Here is a 21,604-nt window from a genome sequence, read left to right as displayed (position 1 = left end):
ATCAACTTAGACCTCAGGTGATTAGATATCATCCATCCAGCCTTGAACCCTGGATCCCAGACATAGAAATGGCACAGCTCTTCACAACAGCTGCAAGAAACAAACTCCATCTGGGACAGTCTTAATACTGCAGGGTCAACAACAAGGGCCAGCTCTAATGATATCCCGACAATGAGGAAAATGTGAACAACTTGACCTTAGAACAGTTTAGCCTACCTTACCAGCTAACGACAAGACAAAACCAGAAGACGTGGCACCCTTTGGTAGATACAAAAGCCAAGATCGTGATTTACAGATGACTGGCTGCTAGAACCACGACCAGACCGTATACATCTTGGGACCAACATAAAAGCCCTAGTTTAGGGTTTGAACTAAGACCTGCACAATAAACATGATCCCCAGTTCTAAAGGTCTGGCAGAGACAATTGTAACGGAAAGGGGCTTCTGGAAGAACAAAGAAAGATGCTATCCTAGATGCCTTCCTAGGTTCAGCGCAAAGACCAAGATCACCAACCACAGAAGATGGATTAAAATGGCACTGAGGCAACAGAACCTCTAGATTCACAAAGACTGACTTCACCATAAGTCCCACCTCAGGATATGTACAGATACTGAGACCTCTAAACACAGAGCTCTGACTGTATCACACTGGACAGAGCAGAAGCCTTCCACACACCAAAAAAAAAAAAAAAAAAAAAAAAACACAACCGGGAGAGTAATGATCCTGAGCAAAGACTAGAGCTGATCCCATGACAGTATACTCCAAGGACGGAGAAACCCCATATCTCATAGGGCAAGTGAATTCCTTTTCGAATGACCCCAATATTCACTGTGCCAGGGCAGGAGGGAAAAAAATACAAAAAACACAAAACCTTTGTTATTTATATATATCTTACCTTCATTTATTATTGTTATTATTATTTTTATTTACCTAGCTATTTTGGTCGATTTCTCAGTTTGGATGTGATTATTGAAATTGTTGTCCCCAATTATTCTTATTTTTTTTTCTCTTCCTTTCTTTTCTTTCGTTATGTGCTACGCCATGTTTCTTATTTCAAGACCACGGTGTGTTTTTTGTTTGTTTGTGTTTGTTTTTTGTTTGTTTTGTTTTGTTTTGTTTTTTATCTGTTTTTTTTTTTGTGGTGCTTATCATTATAGCTGGAGTCCTCACTGGATATTTGACACTTCTTTTGGTACTGGTGGAGTGTTTCAACTTCTTTTTCTCCTTCATTTCCCAAATCGATGATGAGAACCTCTAGAAGGATTCTGCCCATTTTTGGGGTATTAAACTCTTACCCCAGTTTATTTATTTTCTCTTTTTCAGGCAAAACCACGCAACTTGAACTAGCTACCCCTGCCCCTACTTAGAGGGGGAAATAAGGGAGGCATCAAGACCAAACTGATGCAATTCCCCCTTTTCTTAATATTTTCATGCACCAACGTAATAAAGTGAAAATTAATATACCAGCCCTTTTTAAAAACATAATATTTTTGCAAAATATACTATACACCTGTAACCTAAAATTTTATTAATGCTTTTTTACCAAGCACTATTCCGGAACTTTCATGTTTCTATACTTTTAAACTATATTGGGGGAACTTTTTGTTCCTATACCTTTTCTATACACAAGTACTACAGCATAAATGCTTAACATACATTTTAAAAACAGGCTAAGTACATTAAAATACACAGTAAAACATTTTGCAATTGAAAATATTAACTATGAAAGACAACAAAACACATTTAAATTATAAAGAAAATGACTAAGACAAAGATGCAGGTGGTTAGAAATCAGATGTTTAAATGGGCTAAACTGTATTACCTCCCTTTATTTTTTATTTTTTAACCACTAACTAACTAAAACTTATTCCATCACCAACTATGTTTTTTTTTAAACCACTAACTAACTAAAACTTATGCCATCACCAACTATGAGTAAAATATAAGACTACCCGCTTAGTCCCTACACCTAAAGTTCAGATGCTGGTTTGTCCCACGCTGATCTCACCACGTGGCTTCCTTTCATAGTTTCAGGCCCCGTAGACGGTTCTGTTGACCATGAGGTTGCAGGTTTCGCTGCCCGCTGCCGGTTCGCTAGCTTTTTCACCTTTGTGATCTGGATGGTGTGTGATTTCAGGCTTGCCATGGAGCAAAGCTGAGCTGAGGCGTTTCTGCTTCTGGGCTGATAACTTTTCACTGCTTTTCCCCTCCGGGCAGCACTTAGCAAGCCAGTTTTTGGCCCCAGCTTTTTTGCAGAGGGCTTTTGGATGTTCAAAGTTCAAAGTTATTTAAACTAAAAGTTCAGTCCGAAATTTCCAAAGTCGAAATCCAAATTCAAGCCGCAGGTCATTTTCAGAAAATCAGTCCACTTTAAATACAGTCTTTTTTCTCCTCCGTTTCCAATTTAAGCTTTGAATCAGTTTTTGTACAGGCCGAGGTTTTTGTTTCTTGTAACAAAGTCTCAGTTCTGGGCCTGGGCCTGGGCTAGAGGTGATGCAAGCTTCCACCTCCCTTCTTTCAGTTGCCCTTCTTACCCTAGAAGGGGTAACGGCCATTTTTGAACATTGTTGCACGTGGCCCAGGGTTTTGGGCTCAGTGCACCTGAAAAGAGCCAAAATGAAACTGAAAAGCAGAAATCTCACCAGCATTGCTGTTTTCTTGGGTTCAGGATTCAGGTCCCTGTTCGGGCGCCAATTCTTGCATTACATAATTAAGGATGGGGCTGGATGGCGGTGGATGGCGATGGATTTCTTTCTGCCATCCCAGGCCACGTGGCTCCGCATCCCCATTTAGCCAGCGGGTTCCAGGCCCAGTTAATCGGCGTAATCACTCACTCACAGGCAGGCGTCAGGAAGCAACAACTTTATTCATGCCCTATCCACCACATGTGTGTGGCCTACTCATAATCTTTCAAGCATTCAGCCATTCTTGGCTAGCCCTGCATCTTAACTCACTTCAGCCATCTTCAGGGCCAAAGGAAACGGCCAAAAAGGGCAAAGAGCCAAAAGGGCCGAATTCCCTCGGTTCAAGCCTTATCTAACTTTTCCAAGACCCCTCCCAGGAATGGGAGGGTCTTGCAGGTAAGGTTACACCTACTATCTGGTTTCCAAGACCCCTCCCAGAAATGGGTGGGTCTTAGGTATCTACACCAACACATAACGCTCATTTTATTTACAAATTTTGCTATTGTGAATAGTGCTACAATGAATATAGTAATGCAGATTTCATTTCTACATTGCTTTTTGAGAGCTATGGGGCATATTTAAAGGAGTGGAATTGATGGGTCATATGGAAGCCCAATTTCTAGTTTCTTTGAGAAATAACCATGTTATTTTCCAAAAAGGCTGGAGCAATCAGTATTCTTGCCAGCAGGTTGTCCCACTTTCCATGCCAAATGATTGTTGTTCTTTTTCATGTGTGCTAGTATCTTTGATATGGAATGATATATGATTGGTGTTATTTTTATTGTCCTGATACTTAGTAATACAAAGAATGTTCACATATGCCTTTGGCTATTATTATTATTATTACTATTATTATTATTATTTTATGGGTCACACCCAGCAGTGCTCAGGGGTTAGTCCTGGCTCTGTGCTCAGAAATCACTCCTGGCAGGCATAGGGGACCATATGAGATGCCAGGATTCAAACCACCGTCCGTCCTGGTTTGGCTGTGTGCAAGTCAAACACCCTACCACTGTGCTATCTTTCCAACCTGCCTTTAGTTATTTGTATTTCTTCTTTGAGGAACTTTATGTCCTCCCCCCCTTTCTATGGGGTTGAATATTTTCTTCTTGTAAACTTCTACCAGTACTTTATATTAGCCTTTTATCAGATGAATGAAGGGTAAATAATATCTCGTAGTTTATGGTTGTCTTTGTATTTAGCTCCTTATTTTCTTTGAGGTGCAGAAACTTCTTAATTTAATGTAGTCCCATTTGTTTATCTTTATTTCATTTCTTCAGTTGGTGTCATTATATCCCTAAAGAGAGCTTCAATGTCATATATGTTTGTGCCTATATTTTATTCTATGTAACTTATGACTTCAGGCCTGATATTGAGAACTATAATCTATTTTGATTTGATTTTTTTGATGTTGAGTGAAAGAGTCTGAGTTTATTTTTAGTGCATGTGGCTTACTAGTTTTCCCAATATTACTTTTTGGAAAAACTTTTCTTGCTCTATTTCATATTGGCAGTTCATTCTGTTGTTCCTCTTACCTCACTGAATGTTCTAATCATTTCCACTCAAGTCCATTGCAGAGAGATTATAAAGGGGGAGATTATTGATATTGTCTTTAAGATTACTATCTTTGCCCACTACTTGTGGTGGATTTCTTTGTTACTTAACCATGGTTCCTTTTGAAGTCTGGAGATGTGTCTTTCCTACTTATCAAAGGTTTCTTCAGCTGGTTAAGGTCTCTGGAAGAGCTTTGTGAGGGTAAGAAATTATATTGCAGCCACATGAGTGGGCACTAGCTTGGGAAACACAGTTCTGCATATGGCCTCAGACCTGTTAAAGCTGTTGTCTCAATTACTTGAGACAGTGAGATTCCCCATCATTCTTTTGTGTTCTCTGGTCTGGATCTTAATCCTTAAGTGCCTACTGATTAAGCCACATATTTTTAATGTTACACATTAGTATATAACCTATACTTCTACTATCATCTAAATTCTATTAGAGGAAATAATATGTTTACTTGTTATTTAAATATTACTACTTAATAAGTATAAATATTAAGAATGATTATATGTAGAACTGATATTTTAATTATAATTTTCTTTCTTTCAGAATTACTTACTGTCATCTACCTTTCCAGAGTAAATGGCTCTATGTTGGAACAGAAAGAGGAAATACACATATTGTAAATATTGAATCTTTCATTCTTTCTGGATATGTTATCATGTGGAACAAGGCAATTGAACTGTGAGTTTGAATTTGTATATTTCTAGAGAATTTTCAAAATATATTATGTTAACATATAAACATATACTATGTCTACACTTTACAAATATTCCAAATAGTTATGGATTATATTTGTATGATTTCATTAAGACTTCCTTATATGATTTATATTTGGAAATTTTCTTATTTCTTCATAATAAACCATAGTATAGTCACTCAAATGAGATTTATAAGTATATTGTTATCACATTTAATTTTGCATAAAATAACAATGATTTTATCTCATTAAATATTACTCTGAGTTCTATAGAGAATCATTCTTTAATAGCTTTCTTATGTATACAACTTGGATTGTATACATACAATCCAAATCTATATATTTGGGTTTGATGTAAACTTTAATTTTCACTTTGTCATGAGTAATTTGCTTTCTGCATGTGAAAAATGTGCAATATCTGCAGTTGAAAGTTGTCCTACATATTCAAGCTGTTCTCCTGTTTAATAGATTAAACAAAAAATTTTTTCTTTATAAATGTTTATGTTTATTCATTGGGTACTTAAATAAGACATGTTTGATTCAATGTTGGCTCATTCTGTATCATTATGCTATACTCTAAAATTATTCCTCTAAAACTTTTATTAACATTCTATTTGGAGGTTGGAGCAATGGTGCAAGTGGTAGGGCAATTGTCTTGCATGCTCTGACCTAAGACGGACCACAGTTCAATCCCCCAGCATCCCATATGGTCCCCCAAGCCAGGGGCAATTTCTGAGTGCATAGACAGAAGTAACCCCTGAGCATCACAGGGTGTGGACCCAACCCCCCCCCCAAAAAAAACCAAAAACAAAACACATTTTATTTTGATGAAGTTTGACTAGTCACTTTAATTCTATATTTAATTTATATATATATATATTTATTTTAATTTATATATATATATATATTTAATTTAATTTAATTCATTCTATATTACAAATGTTTCATTTAGAATGATTATTAATTTATAGGGAAGGCTGTTACTATTTTGTGCATTGTATATATTCTTATATTTTGGGTACAATGTTTCTTTTTTATTTTATCTGAAGGTCTGAAGTTTTTATTGATGATAGTTCTTTCCTTAGACTAAAAATTGTTTCACAGAGTGTTTATTTTTTCTTGTTTTTAATTTTTATTTGGCATATTTTGTGCTTTCCACAGAGTAACTACTGAATGACTAATGTTATTATTGAAAAGTAATATGATAAATAAATAAAAACCACTTTTGACTTTAAAAAATAAAACATTTGGTATGAGTTTATTTGCTCATTTATATTCTATTCTACTTGTATTTTAAAAATATAATAGATAATTATATTCCCAAAGTCATATACTTTTATAGTTACTCAGAAAAGCTTTCATCCCAGAATTATTAGTCCTATAAAAGTAACAAATTGAGTTAATTTCATGCTTACTTTATGACATTTTATAATAGTAATGAAAAATTTCAGGTAAATATTAGAGAAAATTTAATTATAGAACTTTTATAACAATTTCCTATTTGCACAAGTAGTTATAATGTATCATGTTTTCAGTATAATGCTATTAAAGTAATTAATTTATCATAAACAGTTGAACTATTTCATCATTATAGCAATATTGTTTCTAAATCCATATGTTTAACAAATACTCTTCAAGGTTTAAAATAGTACAATCTGAAATGAATGCATATTTTATTCTAAGAATTTTTTTTTGTGGTTTTTGGGTCACACCCGGCAGTGCTCAGGGGTTATTTCTGGCTCCAGGCTCAGAAATTGCTCCTGGCAGGCACAGGGGACCATATGGGACGCCGGGATTCGAACCGATGACCTCCTGCATGAAAGGCAAACGCCTAACCTCCATGCTATCTCTCCGGCCCTATTCTAAGAATTTTAATGAGGCTTTAGATTCTCTTCTTATTTATATTTTAGAATGCAGTTAGTCACTCTAATTTGCATTTATTTTCATGATTTACAGCAGTCACGATATTTAAAATATAAGTTCTTACTATGCTTTGGCATTGTATCATGTGCAATGTATATATTATTTGTAACATTTATAATTATTTGTTATAAAAAGAAGTAACTCTATCTTCATTTTTTTTTTGTGGTTTTTGGGTCACACCCGGCAGTGCTCAGGGGTTACTCCTGGCTCCATGCTCAGAAATTGCTCCTGGCAGGCACAGGGGACCATATGGGACGCTGGGATTCGAACCAATGACCTCTTGCATGAAAGGCAAACGCTTTACCTCCATGCTATCTCTCCAGCCCCTCTATCTTCATTTTTATGTCTTATAAATTTTATCACTTTTATGTGACTGAAGAATTAGAATCTGCAGAATTAGAATTCTTTAATGTGTCACTTTTTGTTACAGTTTTGTCTGATTTCAAGAATTACAAAAATAATCCCCTTTATTATTTTATTATTCTTGTTTGTTTAGAAGCTATAATTATGCCAATAGAATCATAATGGGGTTTACCTAGCATAATTAGGATTTTAAGAAATGGTTGTGAGAAATTAACAGTAATAAAATATGTTTAACTCAGGTCATATATGACCATGAAATAATTATATTCATCAATGATATGTTAAAGTATAAAATATAAAAGAAAAAATTTAATTACATGTTAGAATAAATTTAATGACTCTAACAGATTTCAAGCACCTTTAGTAATATGTTTATATTTCTAATTATTTGTCACTGGTTATCGTAAATACTGGATAAAAGAGACATAACTAGATAGCTAATTTTCACCATTATTTTCCTTTTCATGTAAGCTTGTTACCAGTAAACATAGTTTCATTATAAATCAAATAAGTCACTATTCGTTCTTTAGGAGCAAAATTAGAGATTTTATGTAAACAGAAATATTTTTCTTTAATTTTTGGACCACACCCAGGAGTGCTCAAGGTGTGGTCCAAATGGCTTTATGCGCAGGAATTATGTGACAGGTTCTGGGTACCAAATGATATTCTGAGGATGGAACCAGGGCCAGCTATGTGCAAAGCAAATAAATGTCCCACAGAAATAAATGTCTAGCCCTGTAAATAAAAATTTTAAATCTGTTATGTCTCTTGGCAGTTGTTTGAAATATGTTTATAACATCAGCCTTGTGACTGTATGTTTTTTTCTGCCTATGTTCAGTTTTATATTTTCTAATCCTAAATAAGGCAGTACACATATAAATAGGAACAATTCTATTGCTATATGAATTGACATTTCTAAGTGTGATTTGAAAAATATAAATATCATTTCAATAGAGTAAGAGATACTATCTTAAAGACAAAACCTGAAATGAATCTAAACTAAATGGCAGTATATTCTGCATATATCCTAGTATTATGTTAATCTATTTGTTCCCATTTCTAATGGTAAGAAGTTTTAATTTTTATGTTTAATAACTGTTTTGGATTAATTTAACAGATCCACAAAGACTCATCCAGGCCCAGTTGTACATTTAAGTGACAGCCCAAGAGATGAAGGAAAAGTGAGTATTACAATATCTTGATCTATTTTCCTCAACTTTTAAAATGGTGCTTTAAAATCTTTTAAATTAACTTTTAGCCTGGCTCATATCTTTAAATGTAATCTAAAGTTTAAGTATGTTTATCAAATAGCTAATCAAATAAACTTTTTACTATACTTATTAGACAAGTTCCAGTGCTGTCTAATATCACACACACAAATAACAACTCAGTATAACTCATTCCTTCTATTCCCTTTCATCTTATAAACATTATGAATTTACATTAATAATGGTACCAAATTTTTTAGTTTTTGTAGTGTTAGCATTGATACTTAATGCTATAATTTTGAGGAAATCATGTAATCTCTGGAAAAATTTGATTTTTAAATATTACATATTTTAACTTATTAAGATGATAAATGTCATTAATTATTGATCTCTGAATCCAATGTTTATTATGATAAATAATCAATATTAAATAGCCATAATGAAATTACCCAACCTGAATTTTAAAATAGGTACTAAAATGTAAAATATTATTAATATTATCTTACTCATCTTGATTATTTCATCATTTTTCTTTTATGAGTAAACAAAATTGATAAAGTGAGAAGAATGTACTTTTTATTAGAAATACTATACTTCTGTAATGATGTGATATACAGGAATCTTGGCACTTTCCTTGCATAGAGCCAACCTTGAAACACAAATAGTACCTTAATCAGAGTGAGGAGTGATTGGTAATGAGCACAGTATAGACATTTTTTAATTAGTTATTTAGTGTATATTCGGTTATTTTATTTTACTTTAAAATTTTATTAATTTTGATTTTGAGACCACACCAAGTCCTGGCTCTGTGCTCAGAAATCACTCTGGGTAGTGCTTGGGATTATATGGGATGCTGGAGAAAATCTGAGTTAGTCATGTACAAGGCAAATGCCCTACCCATTATACTAACACTTCATCACTGGCTTGATTATTTTAAAGTATATAAACTGAATTGACCTAATAAATATTAGACATAATTCTGTGTACATCAGCTCACATTATTATTTTTTGGGGTCTTCCAACACTTGATATCTTACCTCTGTTTTGGCAGTATTAACCTCACATTATACTGTCTCCTGAGGTTGACTTATTAAACCAAGAGTTTGACTCTGATTTTAGATTCAGTTCACATATTAAGAACATGATAAGGCATGAGATTTTACTTTCATAATAGCTGCCAAAGGAGAAATAAGACACTACTCTGAAGATGTCCCAAGGAGGAAAGCTTGGTCATATTTAGAGAAGATACAATATATATATTTTTTACTCTTCTTAATAAATTGGTAATAGATTTAATATAAACTATTAGAAACATTCTACAATTTAATTCCATGCAGATATATCTGATAAATGATTAACTGTGTCTCTTCTGCATCTCCTCACAAAATATTAGTTAGTGCCATAAAAAATCATACTTTTTACTTCTTTGTTTTACTTTTATTTTGCTTATTATTGTAGCCCTAGTGTTAAACTTCTCTGTGAGACATTATCATTTCAACCCTGCCTCAGGCTATTTGGTATAGACACCAGGTTAAAACAATGGTTATCAAAATTGTTCTTGATCAAACATTGAAAACTATAATCTGTGAGAGTAATATAATCTTCTGCCCCCCCCCCACTTTTTTAGAAAGTGGTTTGTAGGAAAGAAGCCATACCTATTCATTAACTTACTACCTACAACTACTTTCATACTCTAAGAGTATAAGCTGAGCAGTTTTGACAGAGCTATGTAGATTTCAGACCCTATAATATATACTATATTTTCCTTTACAGAAAAAGTTTGCTTGTCACTGTTCTAGATTATAGACACTCAGGATTTTGGACTTTTGACCCTTCCTAAAACCAGAGAATTCATTGAAGATATTAAGTGAAATAGTATTTAATTCTACTAAATGTTGACTTCAAAAATACATGACCATCATTCCATGGTTAATTTGGCTGAGAAGCTTATAGAAGGGAAGACATTTGGAGAGCAAATATGTGTACATGGATGTATAACTGTACTTTAAAATATATATAATAAATCATTTTTCTTGGATAAAAGTGCTCATTGATGAAGGAAAATGATAATTATAGAGATGATAGAATAATTATTTTGTGACCATTTTTATTATTTAATTGCTTGAAAATACACAAATGTATTATCTTACATTACTGTTGTTTAGATGTCAAAGGGTTTACTATCTTAAATGAGATATCAAGTGTATTTCTTTCTTCTTATAATTTTCTATTGTTCAGCTATTTTTCAGTTTTTGTAGCATATATATATATATATACATATCTCCTTTAGATTTAGACCCCACTACTTCATTATTATACCCCTCTGACCTCATTCAGTTACCATATTATGCTACATCTTTCTAAGCACAACTAGGGAAGATTCTCTACTCCTGAGGACTTATGTGATCACATTGGCCCACCTGGATAATCCAGAACACATTCTTTTTCTCAACAAACTGTTATAACATTTTAAAAGTCTTTAATTAAACTAGTTAATATATTTAAAGATTTTGAGTATGAAGACATCTTTTGGTGAACTATAAGTTATCTCCCAATGCATTAAAGACCATGTGAAAATAAGATGATCTATTTAGAGACTTAATTACTGATTTTAGGCATGTCAGAAGCTTCAATATGTAGCTTTAAAGTAAATTTTACCACATAAATTTGTCATATAAACTCTTCAGCTCTAGCAGAAATTGTACTTAAAATATTTCCAGGATTTTTTTTCGAAAGAGACAAAATACACATTCTAATACATACTTGTTTTGTAAATGTCAAATGCAGTGAAATGTAGCCTCTTTTTTTTAATAATTTTATTGTGACCAAGTGAATTACAAATTTTGCACAGTAACAGTAATATTTAAGATACATGGTGACAGTAAATCAGGGCCATTCTCACCACCAGTGTTGTCCTCCCTCCACCCCTATTCCCAGCATGCATCCCATATCTCCCTCCCTGACACTCCCCACTCCTGGTCTGCTAGTGTTAACTGCTCTTCTCTGTGTATGGCTTGTTGTCGATTGGGTATTGATTCTGTTGACATTGACATCTTTGGGTTTGGTGTTTGAGTTTGATCATATTTTATTTCCACTCAATGTCCATACGACTATTTGGTCTTGGTACCCTCCATTTTTCCCCCTCAATTCATGAGGCAGAACAAGATGATTCATGTTATGTGGTTCTCTTGGAAAAAAACAAAAAACAAAAATCAAAAACAACAATAACAAAAACTGGGAGTATTTCTTCTAGAGTTTATAAATATCGATTTAAAAGAAGAAAAAAGGGAAAACAAAACAAAATAAAGACAGAAACAAAGATAAAAAATAAAGAAAAAGAAAAAAGGCACTCATCTACTAAAAACAACCACCATCATATAATAACCATGAGAATAAAAGTAAATAAAAAGATTGAAATAATATAAAAGAAGAAGAAAAAGAAAGAAAAATAGAAAAAAAAGAAAAAGAAAAAATGGTGTGGCAAGGCTTTGTTTTTTTGTTTGTTTGTTTGTTTGTTTTTGCATAGGCACAGCAAGTATTAGGGGAAATTAGAGAGGAGATTCTCTTGGCCTAAAAGAGATAGGGTTTCTTCGTCCTTGAACCATACTGCCATTGGAACAACTACAGACTCCATACATGCTCATTTTCACACCGAAGGTCCTTTATGGTGTCAGGAAACTTTCTGCTCAGTTGTGGATGATAATATCAAGCCTCGGTAGCTAGAAGTCTTGGTATTTGCATAGGTCATAGGACAAAGGCTAGGACAGAGTCTTTATGGTTCTAGAAGTTCTGTTCAATCACTGTTGTAATCAGTCTTTTGTAATTAGTGGTCTTGGTTTTGCTCAGATCCTAGGACAAAGCCTAGTACAAAATGTTTCAGTATGGTTCCAGAAGTTCTGCTCAGTTGCAGTTGTAAAAGTCAGACCTCTGGAATTAGTGATCTTGGCTTTTGCATAAATGCTAGCTGGAGGTCAAGGCTAGGATGTTTCTTATTGGTCCCATGATAGGTTCTGTCCAGTCATGTTTGTCAATGTCAGTCTTTTGTAGATAGTGATCTTAATTTTTGCACAGAGGAAAGGATGACATGTCTTCTGATTTCATCAGACCATTAGGTGATGAGTTAGGGTAACCTTCTCATAGATCAAGTTGTTGCTGTTTCCTGTGTCAGGATGTCATATCAAAACTGGTGCAAGTTGGTGCCAGAATGGTATTAAGAATTTCTCAGGGAGGAGTTTTCAGTTGCTGGTAACTGTGTCAGTTCTACGTCTGGTATCTGGGGTTCTGGATTGGATGGTCATTGTCAAATCATATAGAGTCTAACTTGGGTTCACATGACACATGCTCAGGGTGGGAGGTGCCCCGTATTATAAAATGTATAGGTTCTTATCCCTAGTAGATAAGAGCTTGTTTCTGTGCATAGGATTTCCCCCCTTTTTTAGAGTGCCTATGCAAAAGGTGTCATATTATATTGCTGGTGCATTTGGGGGTAAGATTAACAGGCTACACAAACTTTGTGCCCTGGTTTTGACCTGAGCTTTTATCCCAGGCAAGACTTTTTTGTAGGTTTTTGTGCCAAGCAGAACCAAAGAAAGTGAGGTTAAGAAAAAATATATATATCAGAAATAAATAAAAATAAAATTATTTTTGTTCTTTTGGGCCACACCCAGTGACACTCAGAGGTTATTCCTGGCTATATGCTCAGAAATTGCTGCTGGCTTGGGGGACTATACGGAACACCAGGGTATTGAACCGTAGTCCATCCTAGGCTAGTTTTCAAGACTCCTTACCTCTAGTGCCACTGGGAATAAACTAAGAGGTACTATTATAGAGTTATTAAACATACAGATGAAATATAGACATCCCCAATAAGTCTTTTGAGATATTCTTGTGTGGGGGTAGGCCCCAGGGCACATTTTTATCCCACACCATGGTACTGTTGAGTTTGAGAAATGATTTTCAGTAGTAAGGGATCAGGTAATGTCCTTGAGCTAGGGATCCTTCTGGAGCTGATTCCGGTAGCATGTGACAGTACACATTTTGTGGGGTGAAGTGAAGGGCCACATAGCATGAGTCAGCAGGAGTGATGGTTGTAGTTTCTTGCCAGGACTTGAGATTTGAGACTGAGAGAGTGTCCTTTCACTTTGGGAGCTGGGTCTTGGTTTCTTGGGACAGGAGGTCGGTCTTGGTACCTAATGGGTTAAGAATTGAGGGTAAAGGGGATTAAATAAGGAGGGATAATGGCTCAGGATAGGGGGATGAGAGGATAGAAGGGTTTCTGAAATGGAGAAGAGGGATAATATATAAGAGGGGCTATATATACAGTATGCATGGATTATTGACACTTTAGGTTTGGCAATCAGAAAGGAGTCCCTGACTACAAACTCATGCCCACATATAGACAGACATTAGAGATATGTTCTTAAGTTGTTGTGGGGGGCCTGACTATCATTGAATGGGTCTGAGCTTTTAAGAAATACTTGAATTAAGAAAAGATAAATAATTAGCTAAGATATATATTAGAAGAGATATAACAGAAAAACAGAAGAGAAGAGAGAAGAGAAAAGAAAGACAAGAGAATATAGTAAAATTTAGTTAAAAAATTAATTGGGCCAGTGCATGGGAGTTGAATGATTTTACAATTTCTAGGCATTTCATAAATGATGGGATGGGCTTTGCTAAAGGAGAGATTCAGGGTTAGATTGTGGCCAGAGCATATTAGAATAAGAATAGTTTTCACGTCTAGAGTACTAAGTAATGTGGTGGAAGGGACAATAAGAAGTGGCTACTCTATGAAGTATTGTTGGCCGCATCTTATGTAATGAGGTTCCTCTACTAAAAAGAAACTGCTAGTGTGGGCTGTATTTAATATAGATTGGATTGATGAGGAAAAAAGGAGAGAAAGAAAGAAGAAATAAAAAGAGATAAAAAAGAAAAAAGAAGGAGGTGGTAGTTTGCAGGAATGTTTTTGATAAGTGGGAGCTGTAACATAAGTCTTTGGTGTGTCATTGACTGTTTTGGTGGTCTGAGTGATCATATGCTTAGGTCCTAATAGAAGAATAAAACAAAAGGTGATGGGTAAATTGGAATATTTTATCAAGACATTGTCATAATAAGCACTGTATATGGTATCTAGTATAATTGAGCACCGAGGTGTAAAATTAAGGTGTCCACCCTATGTTTCCTAGAATGACGGTGGACAAAGATGTTGAAGGGTTATTTTGTGCCCGATAACATATTGTTAGTAATTACTGCAGCGGGAGTCCTGGATTCCAGTCATATTCTACACCTGCTTCTGTGGATAAATTAGGATATTATTATTCTAGGCCTTTTTAGTTAGAGGGTGGTTGCTTACCTATTCCCTCTAAACCGCTGTTTTCATTACTGCTGGTATCTATATGGTACATTGGATAGTCAAGGCTTTGTATTGCCTCCTTTCTACTTGATTTGAGACTTCTCACTATATGCTGACACCTATGATGTTTGGAGTTTCTGCCTGTTAGATCATTGTGGTTTTTCATGGAATATTAATTTTATATATGGTATATATTCTAAATATATAAGTGCTAACATTCTGTATTTATCTTTCTTCTTCTAACTTATTTTAAGATAATGTTTTCAAGGTCCATCTATATTTCTGCAAAATCCATGATTGTATCGTTTCAAAAGTATAGTTTGTTAACAATGCAAAATATGATGTAATTTTCCTGTAGTTGTGACTACTACATTAACTTGTTACATAGAGGCATGATTACCCCAGATGGAACTAGATGCTTAAAGAGTTCAGATTATTAGAGGATAAGGCTGATAAAGGGGGTTAGAGAATGAGAAGATTGCTAATGAGATAACTTGAGGAAGTGATTTGATCGACACCATGGAATTCCAAGAAGACAAGGATTAGTATAAAACTGAAAACCAAGGATAGTTTAAAATGTGAGAAATTGTAGAAAAATATGTGGTCTCAAGCCTGAAAATAACATCAAAGATGAAATATTTAATTGGAAGTTGTTCCAGATAGGCAGAGCCAGAAGTCATAAAAAGTGCTATTACTCAGAGTCACTAATTTCCCATGTTCCTCCATTGTTCGGATAAAAGACAAGAATTGAGAATTGTGACATGAATTCCTAATATTATATGCCCATGTCGTCTCATAAACTTTTACTTTTAATATAAATAGATTAACTCTGGAATATATAATTTCCACAATTCCTCTACTGTCAAAAGAATTCAATAAAACATTTATGGATACTAGTTTTTTTTTTATCTTCTTCCACAGGTTCATTCTTTACTTATTTCATTAAGTCCAATTTACAACCAAGGTTCAGGACAGTTAAAAGTGTGGTCAAATTATGAATATAATTGATGAGATTGTTCTCTATCCAGATATACCTGTAATTAATCTCAGAACAGATTGAGTTCTAAAGCTATTATCATGAACATTAGAATACTGTATTATAATTGTACACTTGCTTAAAGTCGTGAAGCAAAATATATATTAGGGAACACGGATACTTATTTTGTTAAGGATTTGTTGCAATAATATGATTTGTAATTAATAAGCCTAAAAAGTTAAGGTACTTATATAAGTAAAATCATCTTTATAACAGTTAAAATATTTGTCTTGCTGTGAGTTTTTGCTGGAGGCAGCTTCTGTCCTTCAGCCATCAGTGGGATTTCAATGAATCCACTTCAGGGAGAGTGGGTTGTTTGGGCAGCAAAATATGAAATATGCAATAATAAAACTACATAAAATAAATTGTATGGAGATCCGTGTTTCAATATACTTGAGACAAATTTACTCTTTCATGTTGGTAATATATATACCCAGTCATCCCATAATTATCCTAGTTTCCGGTATGAAAGGCATTTCCACTGCTGACAAAAGGCAGGAGTCTTAGAATAAGGGACACAATGACAGCAGGCCCTAGAATATACATGTCAAAAACTAGCCAATACAGGTGAAAAGAATCCCAAGCTAAAAGGGAGAAAATAACATAAGAAGAAAGGGGTTTGCATTTTCGCTGACCACTTTAATTTAGAAATGCTTATTTATAAATTTAAATTTAATTTATAAATTTAATTTATAAATACAGATTTATATAGGGGAAATTGGACTTTTGGTGCTGAAAATTTCCCTGAATCAATGATTGAAACTTGTAAGTTTGGCCTGTGTTTTTGCAAGGGAGAGAATGTGCCAGATAGTAAGAAAGAAATTGTAATGTCACTATCATGTCATGAATTTCAGAAATATTGCCAGTAATCCGTGTAGGGGATATAATTAACATCCACCAACAGGCCTGCTGGCTAAAAATATTTCTTGGGGGGATACCAGCTCACTGCTCCAGGAAAATCATAATAGATACATCTGGAGGTGTGCTTCCCCTAAAATGGAGGTGTCTATGCTGTATGACGAGGCAAGTTTTTATGTAGAAAAATTAACAAAGAGCTATATGTAAATTTTATTTCATTCCTTTTGGGTTTTTGGCATGTCACCTCCCACGTATTGCTCATTGGGGCCAGAGCAGACGATTCAATGCTCAAGATCAGTGACTGGGTCAGTTAGTGCTAAAGGAAATGAAAATTACTGATGGCAATACTTGAGAGGCCACTAAGACTGTACTAGTTAGTGCGTGGGAACATCCATTCTCAAGGATTGAATGATGGACCTCTATATGCTAGGGCTGCACTTCAGTCATTTGAACTATCTTCAGAGTACTCCATTACTTCAATTCTTAAGTAATACTTTCATTGTGTTTATTAATATTAATAACTTAAAAGGGAGAATTAAGATAATTATTCATATTCAAAATTTTCCTACATCTATTTGCACCTTCAAAGAATATTTTAAAGATTTTCCATTATGCTGACATTCACAAAACCTCTTTCTGGTATGCATTTTCATATTCTCTTTTATAAGAATATATTTAAACTTTCTCTATAAGGGCTTTATTTTCTGATTTTCTTATGATTTTGAAGATAAAATTTTCATATAGCTAACACACATGTAATATTTTTATATTGTGTGTTTTCTTACATGATTGCAGAGATACATGAAAGCTTTATAAAACTGCTTACATTTATAGTATTTTTCCCCAATATGCATTTTCATGTTTATAAAGGGACGTGGTAAAACTATAAACTTTTGGACATTTCTTACTTTCATATTTATTTGATTATGAAAGATAATTAACAGCAGAAAGCTTACTTATACTGGGGCCGGAACAGTGATGAATGCGGTAGGGCATTTGCCTTGTACACGCTAACCTAGGTGGGTATAAATCAAGGTTTGAAAACAATATATCTGGGATAGGAATAGCTGTATATAAACATGACAGAATTATAAAACTGACCTCTATAACTTTCTTAAGCATTCAAATCTCTTTCATTGTTTCCAGAGAGTAATGCTTTTGAGAGTTTGAAATTGGTGGAAAGTTAAATAATGAATAGTTAATTTCCTGATTTCAGTTTTATTCTCTTGAAAATATAGTTAGATCGTGTCATAATCATTTTTGGATATGGCTCCTAATAAATAGTCTATACTTAACAAAAGTAATAGTAAATAAAGTAGCAATATCAGATACTTTTAGTATAGAGAAGAAATCAGACATAAGGAGATGAAATGGTTAAGATGGATATATTATCTATCTTCCTGGCAGCAAATATATTACTGTATTCCCTAGATGACTACTATATATGTTCTCTACTCAGACTACTGAGGAATGATCTGGAAAGACACGTATTGGCAAATTTGAGATGTTTGTTAGAGGTTTGTTGACAGAAAGAGAGTGATAAACGAAAACCAGGCTCCATAATATCTGTAGCAATTAAATATTATGGATTAGTAGAGGCCAGGTGGCAGTATTTAACCATCTGGCAATATGAACATAATTGCCATAACAAGCAGCAAAGCTGAAGTAGTAATAGCTAATCTAGCATGTTTCTAGGAGCAAAATTAGGAGGAGAGGTGAATGGATACATTTTATTTTTATCAACAGAAACAGGGTTAAGAGCAGTTTATCTCTCAACATAGACTACAAAAATGAAAGTCAAAATATTAGAAATTTTCTGATATGTTGGTTCACAGGTCTAGAATCCACTGTTTAAAATAGAGAGATGAGTTATCCTTTAAGAAAGTTTCTAACAACATTGTATTTTAAAACATCTGATAATTTGCAGGATAAAACTGCTTACTTTTTTAGTATTGCTAACTGTAATACTTAACGCATAAAATCAATTAAAATGTCAGTATAAAGAGATTCAGAAAATTACTGTGGTCCTGCAGTTAGTTCTAATTTAATAAACTAGATAACAAGGTAATTAATCATATACTTGGCACACTGGGTATTTGTACATATGCAGTTACTTTCTCAAATTAACTAATTTGTATGAAGTCTTTCTAGGAGCTATCATAATCTTCATATTTAATTACTGATATTGGAATTAGGGCTATTGCAATTGAAAGGGATTAGAAATTCAGCAACTCGTTCTCCCTGCCAACACTGAATTCAGAGGCAACACAATATCTCCAGAGGAGTTTCAGTGATTAACACATTTGTGTTTATATGAGTTAATAATAGTGTTTACTGAAACATTCTTTTCAATTCCATTTTCTAGATTTTACAAAAGCAGAATAGAAAACAGTTGATATAGTAGACAACTGTGAAATTAACAAGGGAAAATCATCAAGACTCCTACTAGAATTTTTAAATTATTTTTTAAAGTGATTGTTTAGTATTTAAACATCTGTTGCCATTCTTTATACAAGCAAAGAATTAGAGAAGAGAAAATAAAATCCCATTTGTTACATACAAAAGGACTACCTAGGAGTAAAATTAGAATGAACATTAAATATTGCATCAAAAACTTATTTTATACTCATGGATAGAAATGATTAATATTCTAAAAAAAATCATCCTACACGGGGCGTTTGCCTTGCAAGCAGCCGATCAAGGACCTAAGGTGGTTGGTTCGAATCCCAGCGTCCCATATGGTCCCCCGTGCCTGCCAGGAGCTATTTCTGAGCAGACAGCCAGGAGTAACCCCTGAGCACCGCCGGGTGTGGCCTAAAAACCAAAAACGAAAAACCAAAAAAAAAAAAAAATCATCCTACACAAAGATATACATATATACATACATATATATTTAGCATGATACTTTCCAAAATTCCAATGATATTATTTAGATAAATAGAGTTTTACTGAAACTCATGTGGAATATAAAAGACTATAATTATACTTTAAAATAAATTCTTTTTTTTTTTTTTTTTTGGTTTTTGGGTCACACCCGGCAGCACTCAGGGGTTACTCCTGACTCTACATTCAGAAATTGCTCCTGGCAAGCTCGGGGAACCATATGGGATGCCGGGATTTGAATCACCAACCTTCTGCATGCTAGGCAAATGCCTTACCTCCATGCTATCTCTCCAGCCCCTAAAATAAATTTTAAGACAACTAAGAATAGAGGCCATCACACTTCCTGACTTCAAAATATACTACAAAGTTGTAGTAATTAAAGAAGTATAAGATTGGAATAAAAATACACACATATCAATGAACTGGAATTGAGAGTTTACAATAAATCCTCACACATGGACAGCCAAAATCTGATTCATTTGATCTTACTTTATATCTTCTTTTATTTTGTTAATACACTTATTTTTATTATATTTAGTTATAAAAGTTATTCATGATTGTTTCAAGCACACAGTGTTTCAACACTAATCCCTTCACTAGTGTCCACTTCCCTCCTCCAATGCTTCCTCCACACTTCTTTTTTGTTTGTTTGTTTGTTGCTTTTTAGTTTTTGTAATATTGTTTACAAGGGTTTCATGCATAATGCTTTACCATCTTTCAGTAATTCCTCCCCCTGAATGAATGCTTTTCTCCATTATTATATTATATCACCCTAGCCTTTTCATATAGCATATTTCGCACAGAATACAAATTCTCATGTTTATTCTCAATGTCTTTGGGCATTTATTATGCCATCATTATGTTTCTTTAAATGTAATTCTGTATCAGTCTCTCTCCCTAACTTCACTAGGTTTCTCCATATAAGCAATAGCTTTCCTGATGTTTCTTTTCTTACGCTAAATAATAATCCATTATGTATATATACCATATTTTTAATCACTCATTTATTGGACACTTGGGTTGTTTCCAGATTTGGGTTATTGTGGATAGTGCTAAAAGAAACATTTGGATGAAAACGTATTTTCTCCATTTTGTTTTTCGGTCTTTGTGGTATATTCCAAGAAGTGTAGTTGGGGTCAAATGGAAATTTAATTTTTAGATTTTCTTTAGGAATGTAGATATTGTTTTCCAGAAAGACTGGACTAGTCAATATTCCCAATAATAATGAATGAGAGCCCCTATCTCCCTGGCGTCTATGCCATCCCTGGTTGCTTTCCTTCCTTTCTCTGTGTGTGAGGTGATATCTCATTGTTACTTTGATTTACATCTCATAATTAATGATGCATAACATTTTTAATGTGCCTTTGGCTATTTGTATTTCTTCTTTAAGGAGGATTCTGTTTTTCTCTTCTCCCCATGTTTTGATTGGGGTTAGGTTTGTTTTCTTGTAAAGTTCTACTAGTGTCTTATATATCTTTGATATTAAGTCCTTATAAGATGATTGATGGATAAATAATTTCTCTTGCTCTATGGGATATCTTTGTATCTGATCATCATTTCCTTTGGGGTATATGAACTTTTTAATTAAATGTAGTTCCATTTGTTTATCTTTTATTTCACTTCCTTGGTTGGTGGTGTTTCATCGTTGAAGATGCAAGATGCCTTTTTTCCAGACTCTCATAGAGGGTTCATCCTACATTTTCCTGCATATATCTTATGAATTCAGGTCTAATATCAAGAGCTTTAATTTTGATTTGACTTGCATGGTCTTAGAAATAGATCTGAGTTTATGTAATTGACCAGTTTTCTCAGCACCACATGTTAAAGAGGCTTTCCTTGCCTCACTTCTTATTTTTTTCCTTCTTTTTATAGGAGATTAACTGATCATATACCCAGGGTTTCTCTTTAAAATGTGGCAAAAGCATAAAAGTAAGACATAAATCTTTTCAATAAATAGTTCTAGGAAAAATTAGTATACATATGCAGAACAAAACAAGGTCATTAATTCAAATTACCCACAAAAGTTCGCTTAAAATGGA

The 21,604-nt window shown here is 33.9% G+C and overlaps 1 protein-coding gene across 1 annotated transcript in view; it reads left to right on the top strand.

The window, feature by feature from the left end:
- The window catches only part of STXBP5L (syntaxin binding protein 5L), a 323,518-nt gene that overhangs the window by 86,708 nt on the left and 215,206 nt on the right, over positions 1-21,604 (top strand). The window contains exons 6-7 of the mRNA XM_049785948.1: positions 4,792-4,926; positions 8,346-8,409. Of these exons, the coding sequence (XP_049641905.1) occupies positions 4,792-4,926; positions 8,346-8,409 (199 nt within the window). The remainder of the gene's footprint in view (positions 1-4,791; positions 4,927-8,345; positions 8,410-21,604) is intronic.

Source organism: Suncus etruscus, chromosome 13 (genome assembly GCF_024139225.1).
Source record: "Suncus etruscus isolate mSunEtr1 chromosome 13, mSunEtr1.pri.cur, whole genome shotgun sequence".
Lineage (NCBI taxonomy): Eukaryota > Metazoa > Chordata > Mammalia > Eulipotyphla > Soricidae > Suncus > Suncus etruscus.
Note: the sequence above shows the minus strand (reverse complement) of the source record. Positions and strands in the feature narration are given on the sequence as shown.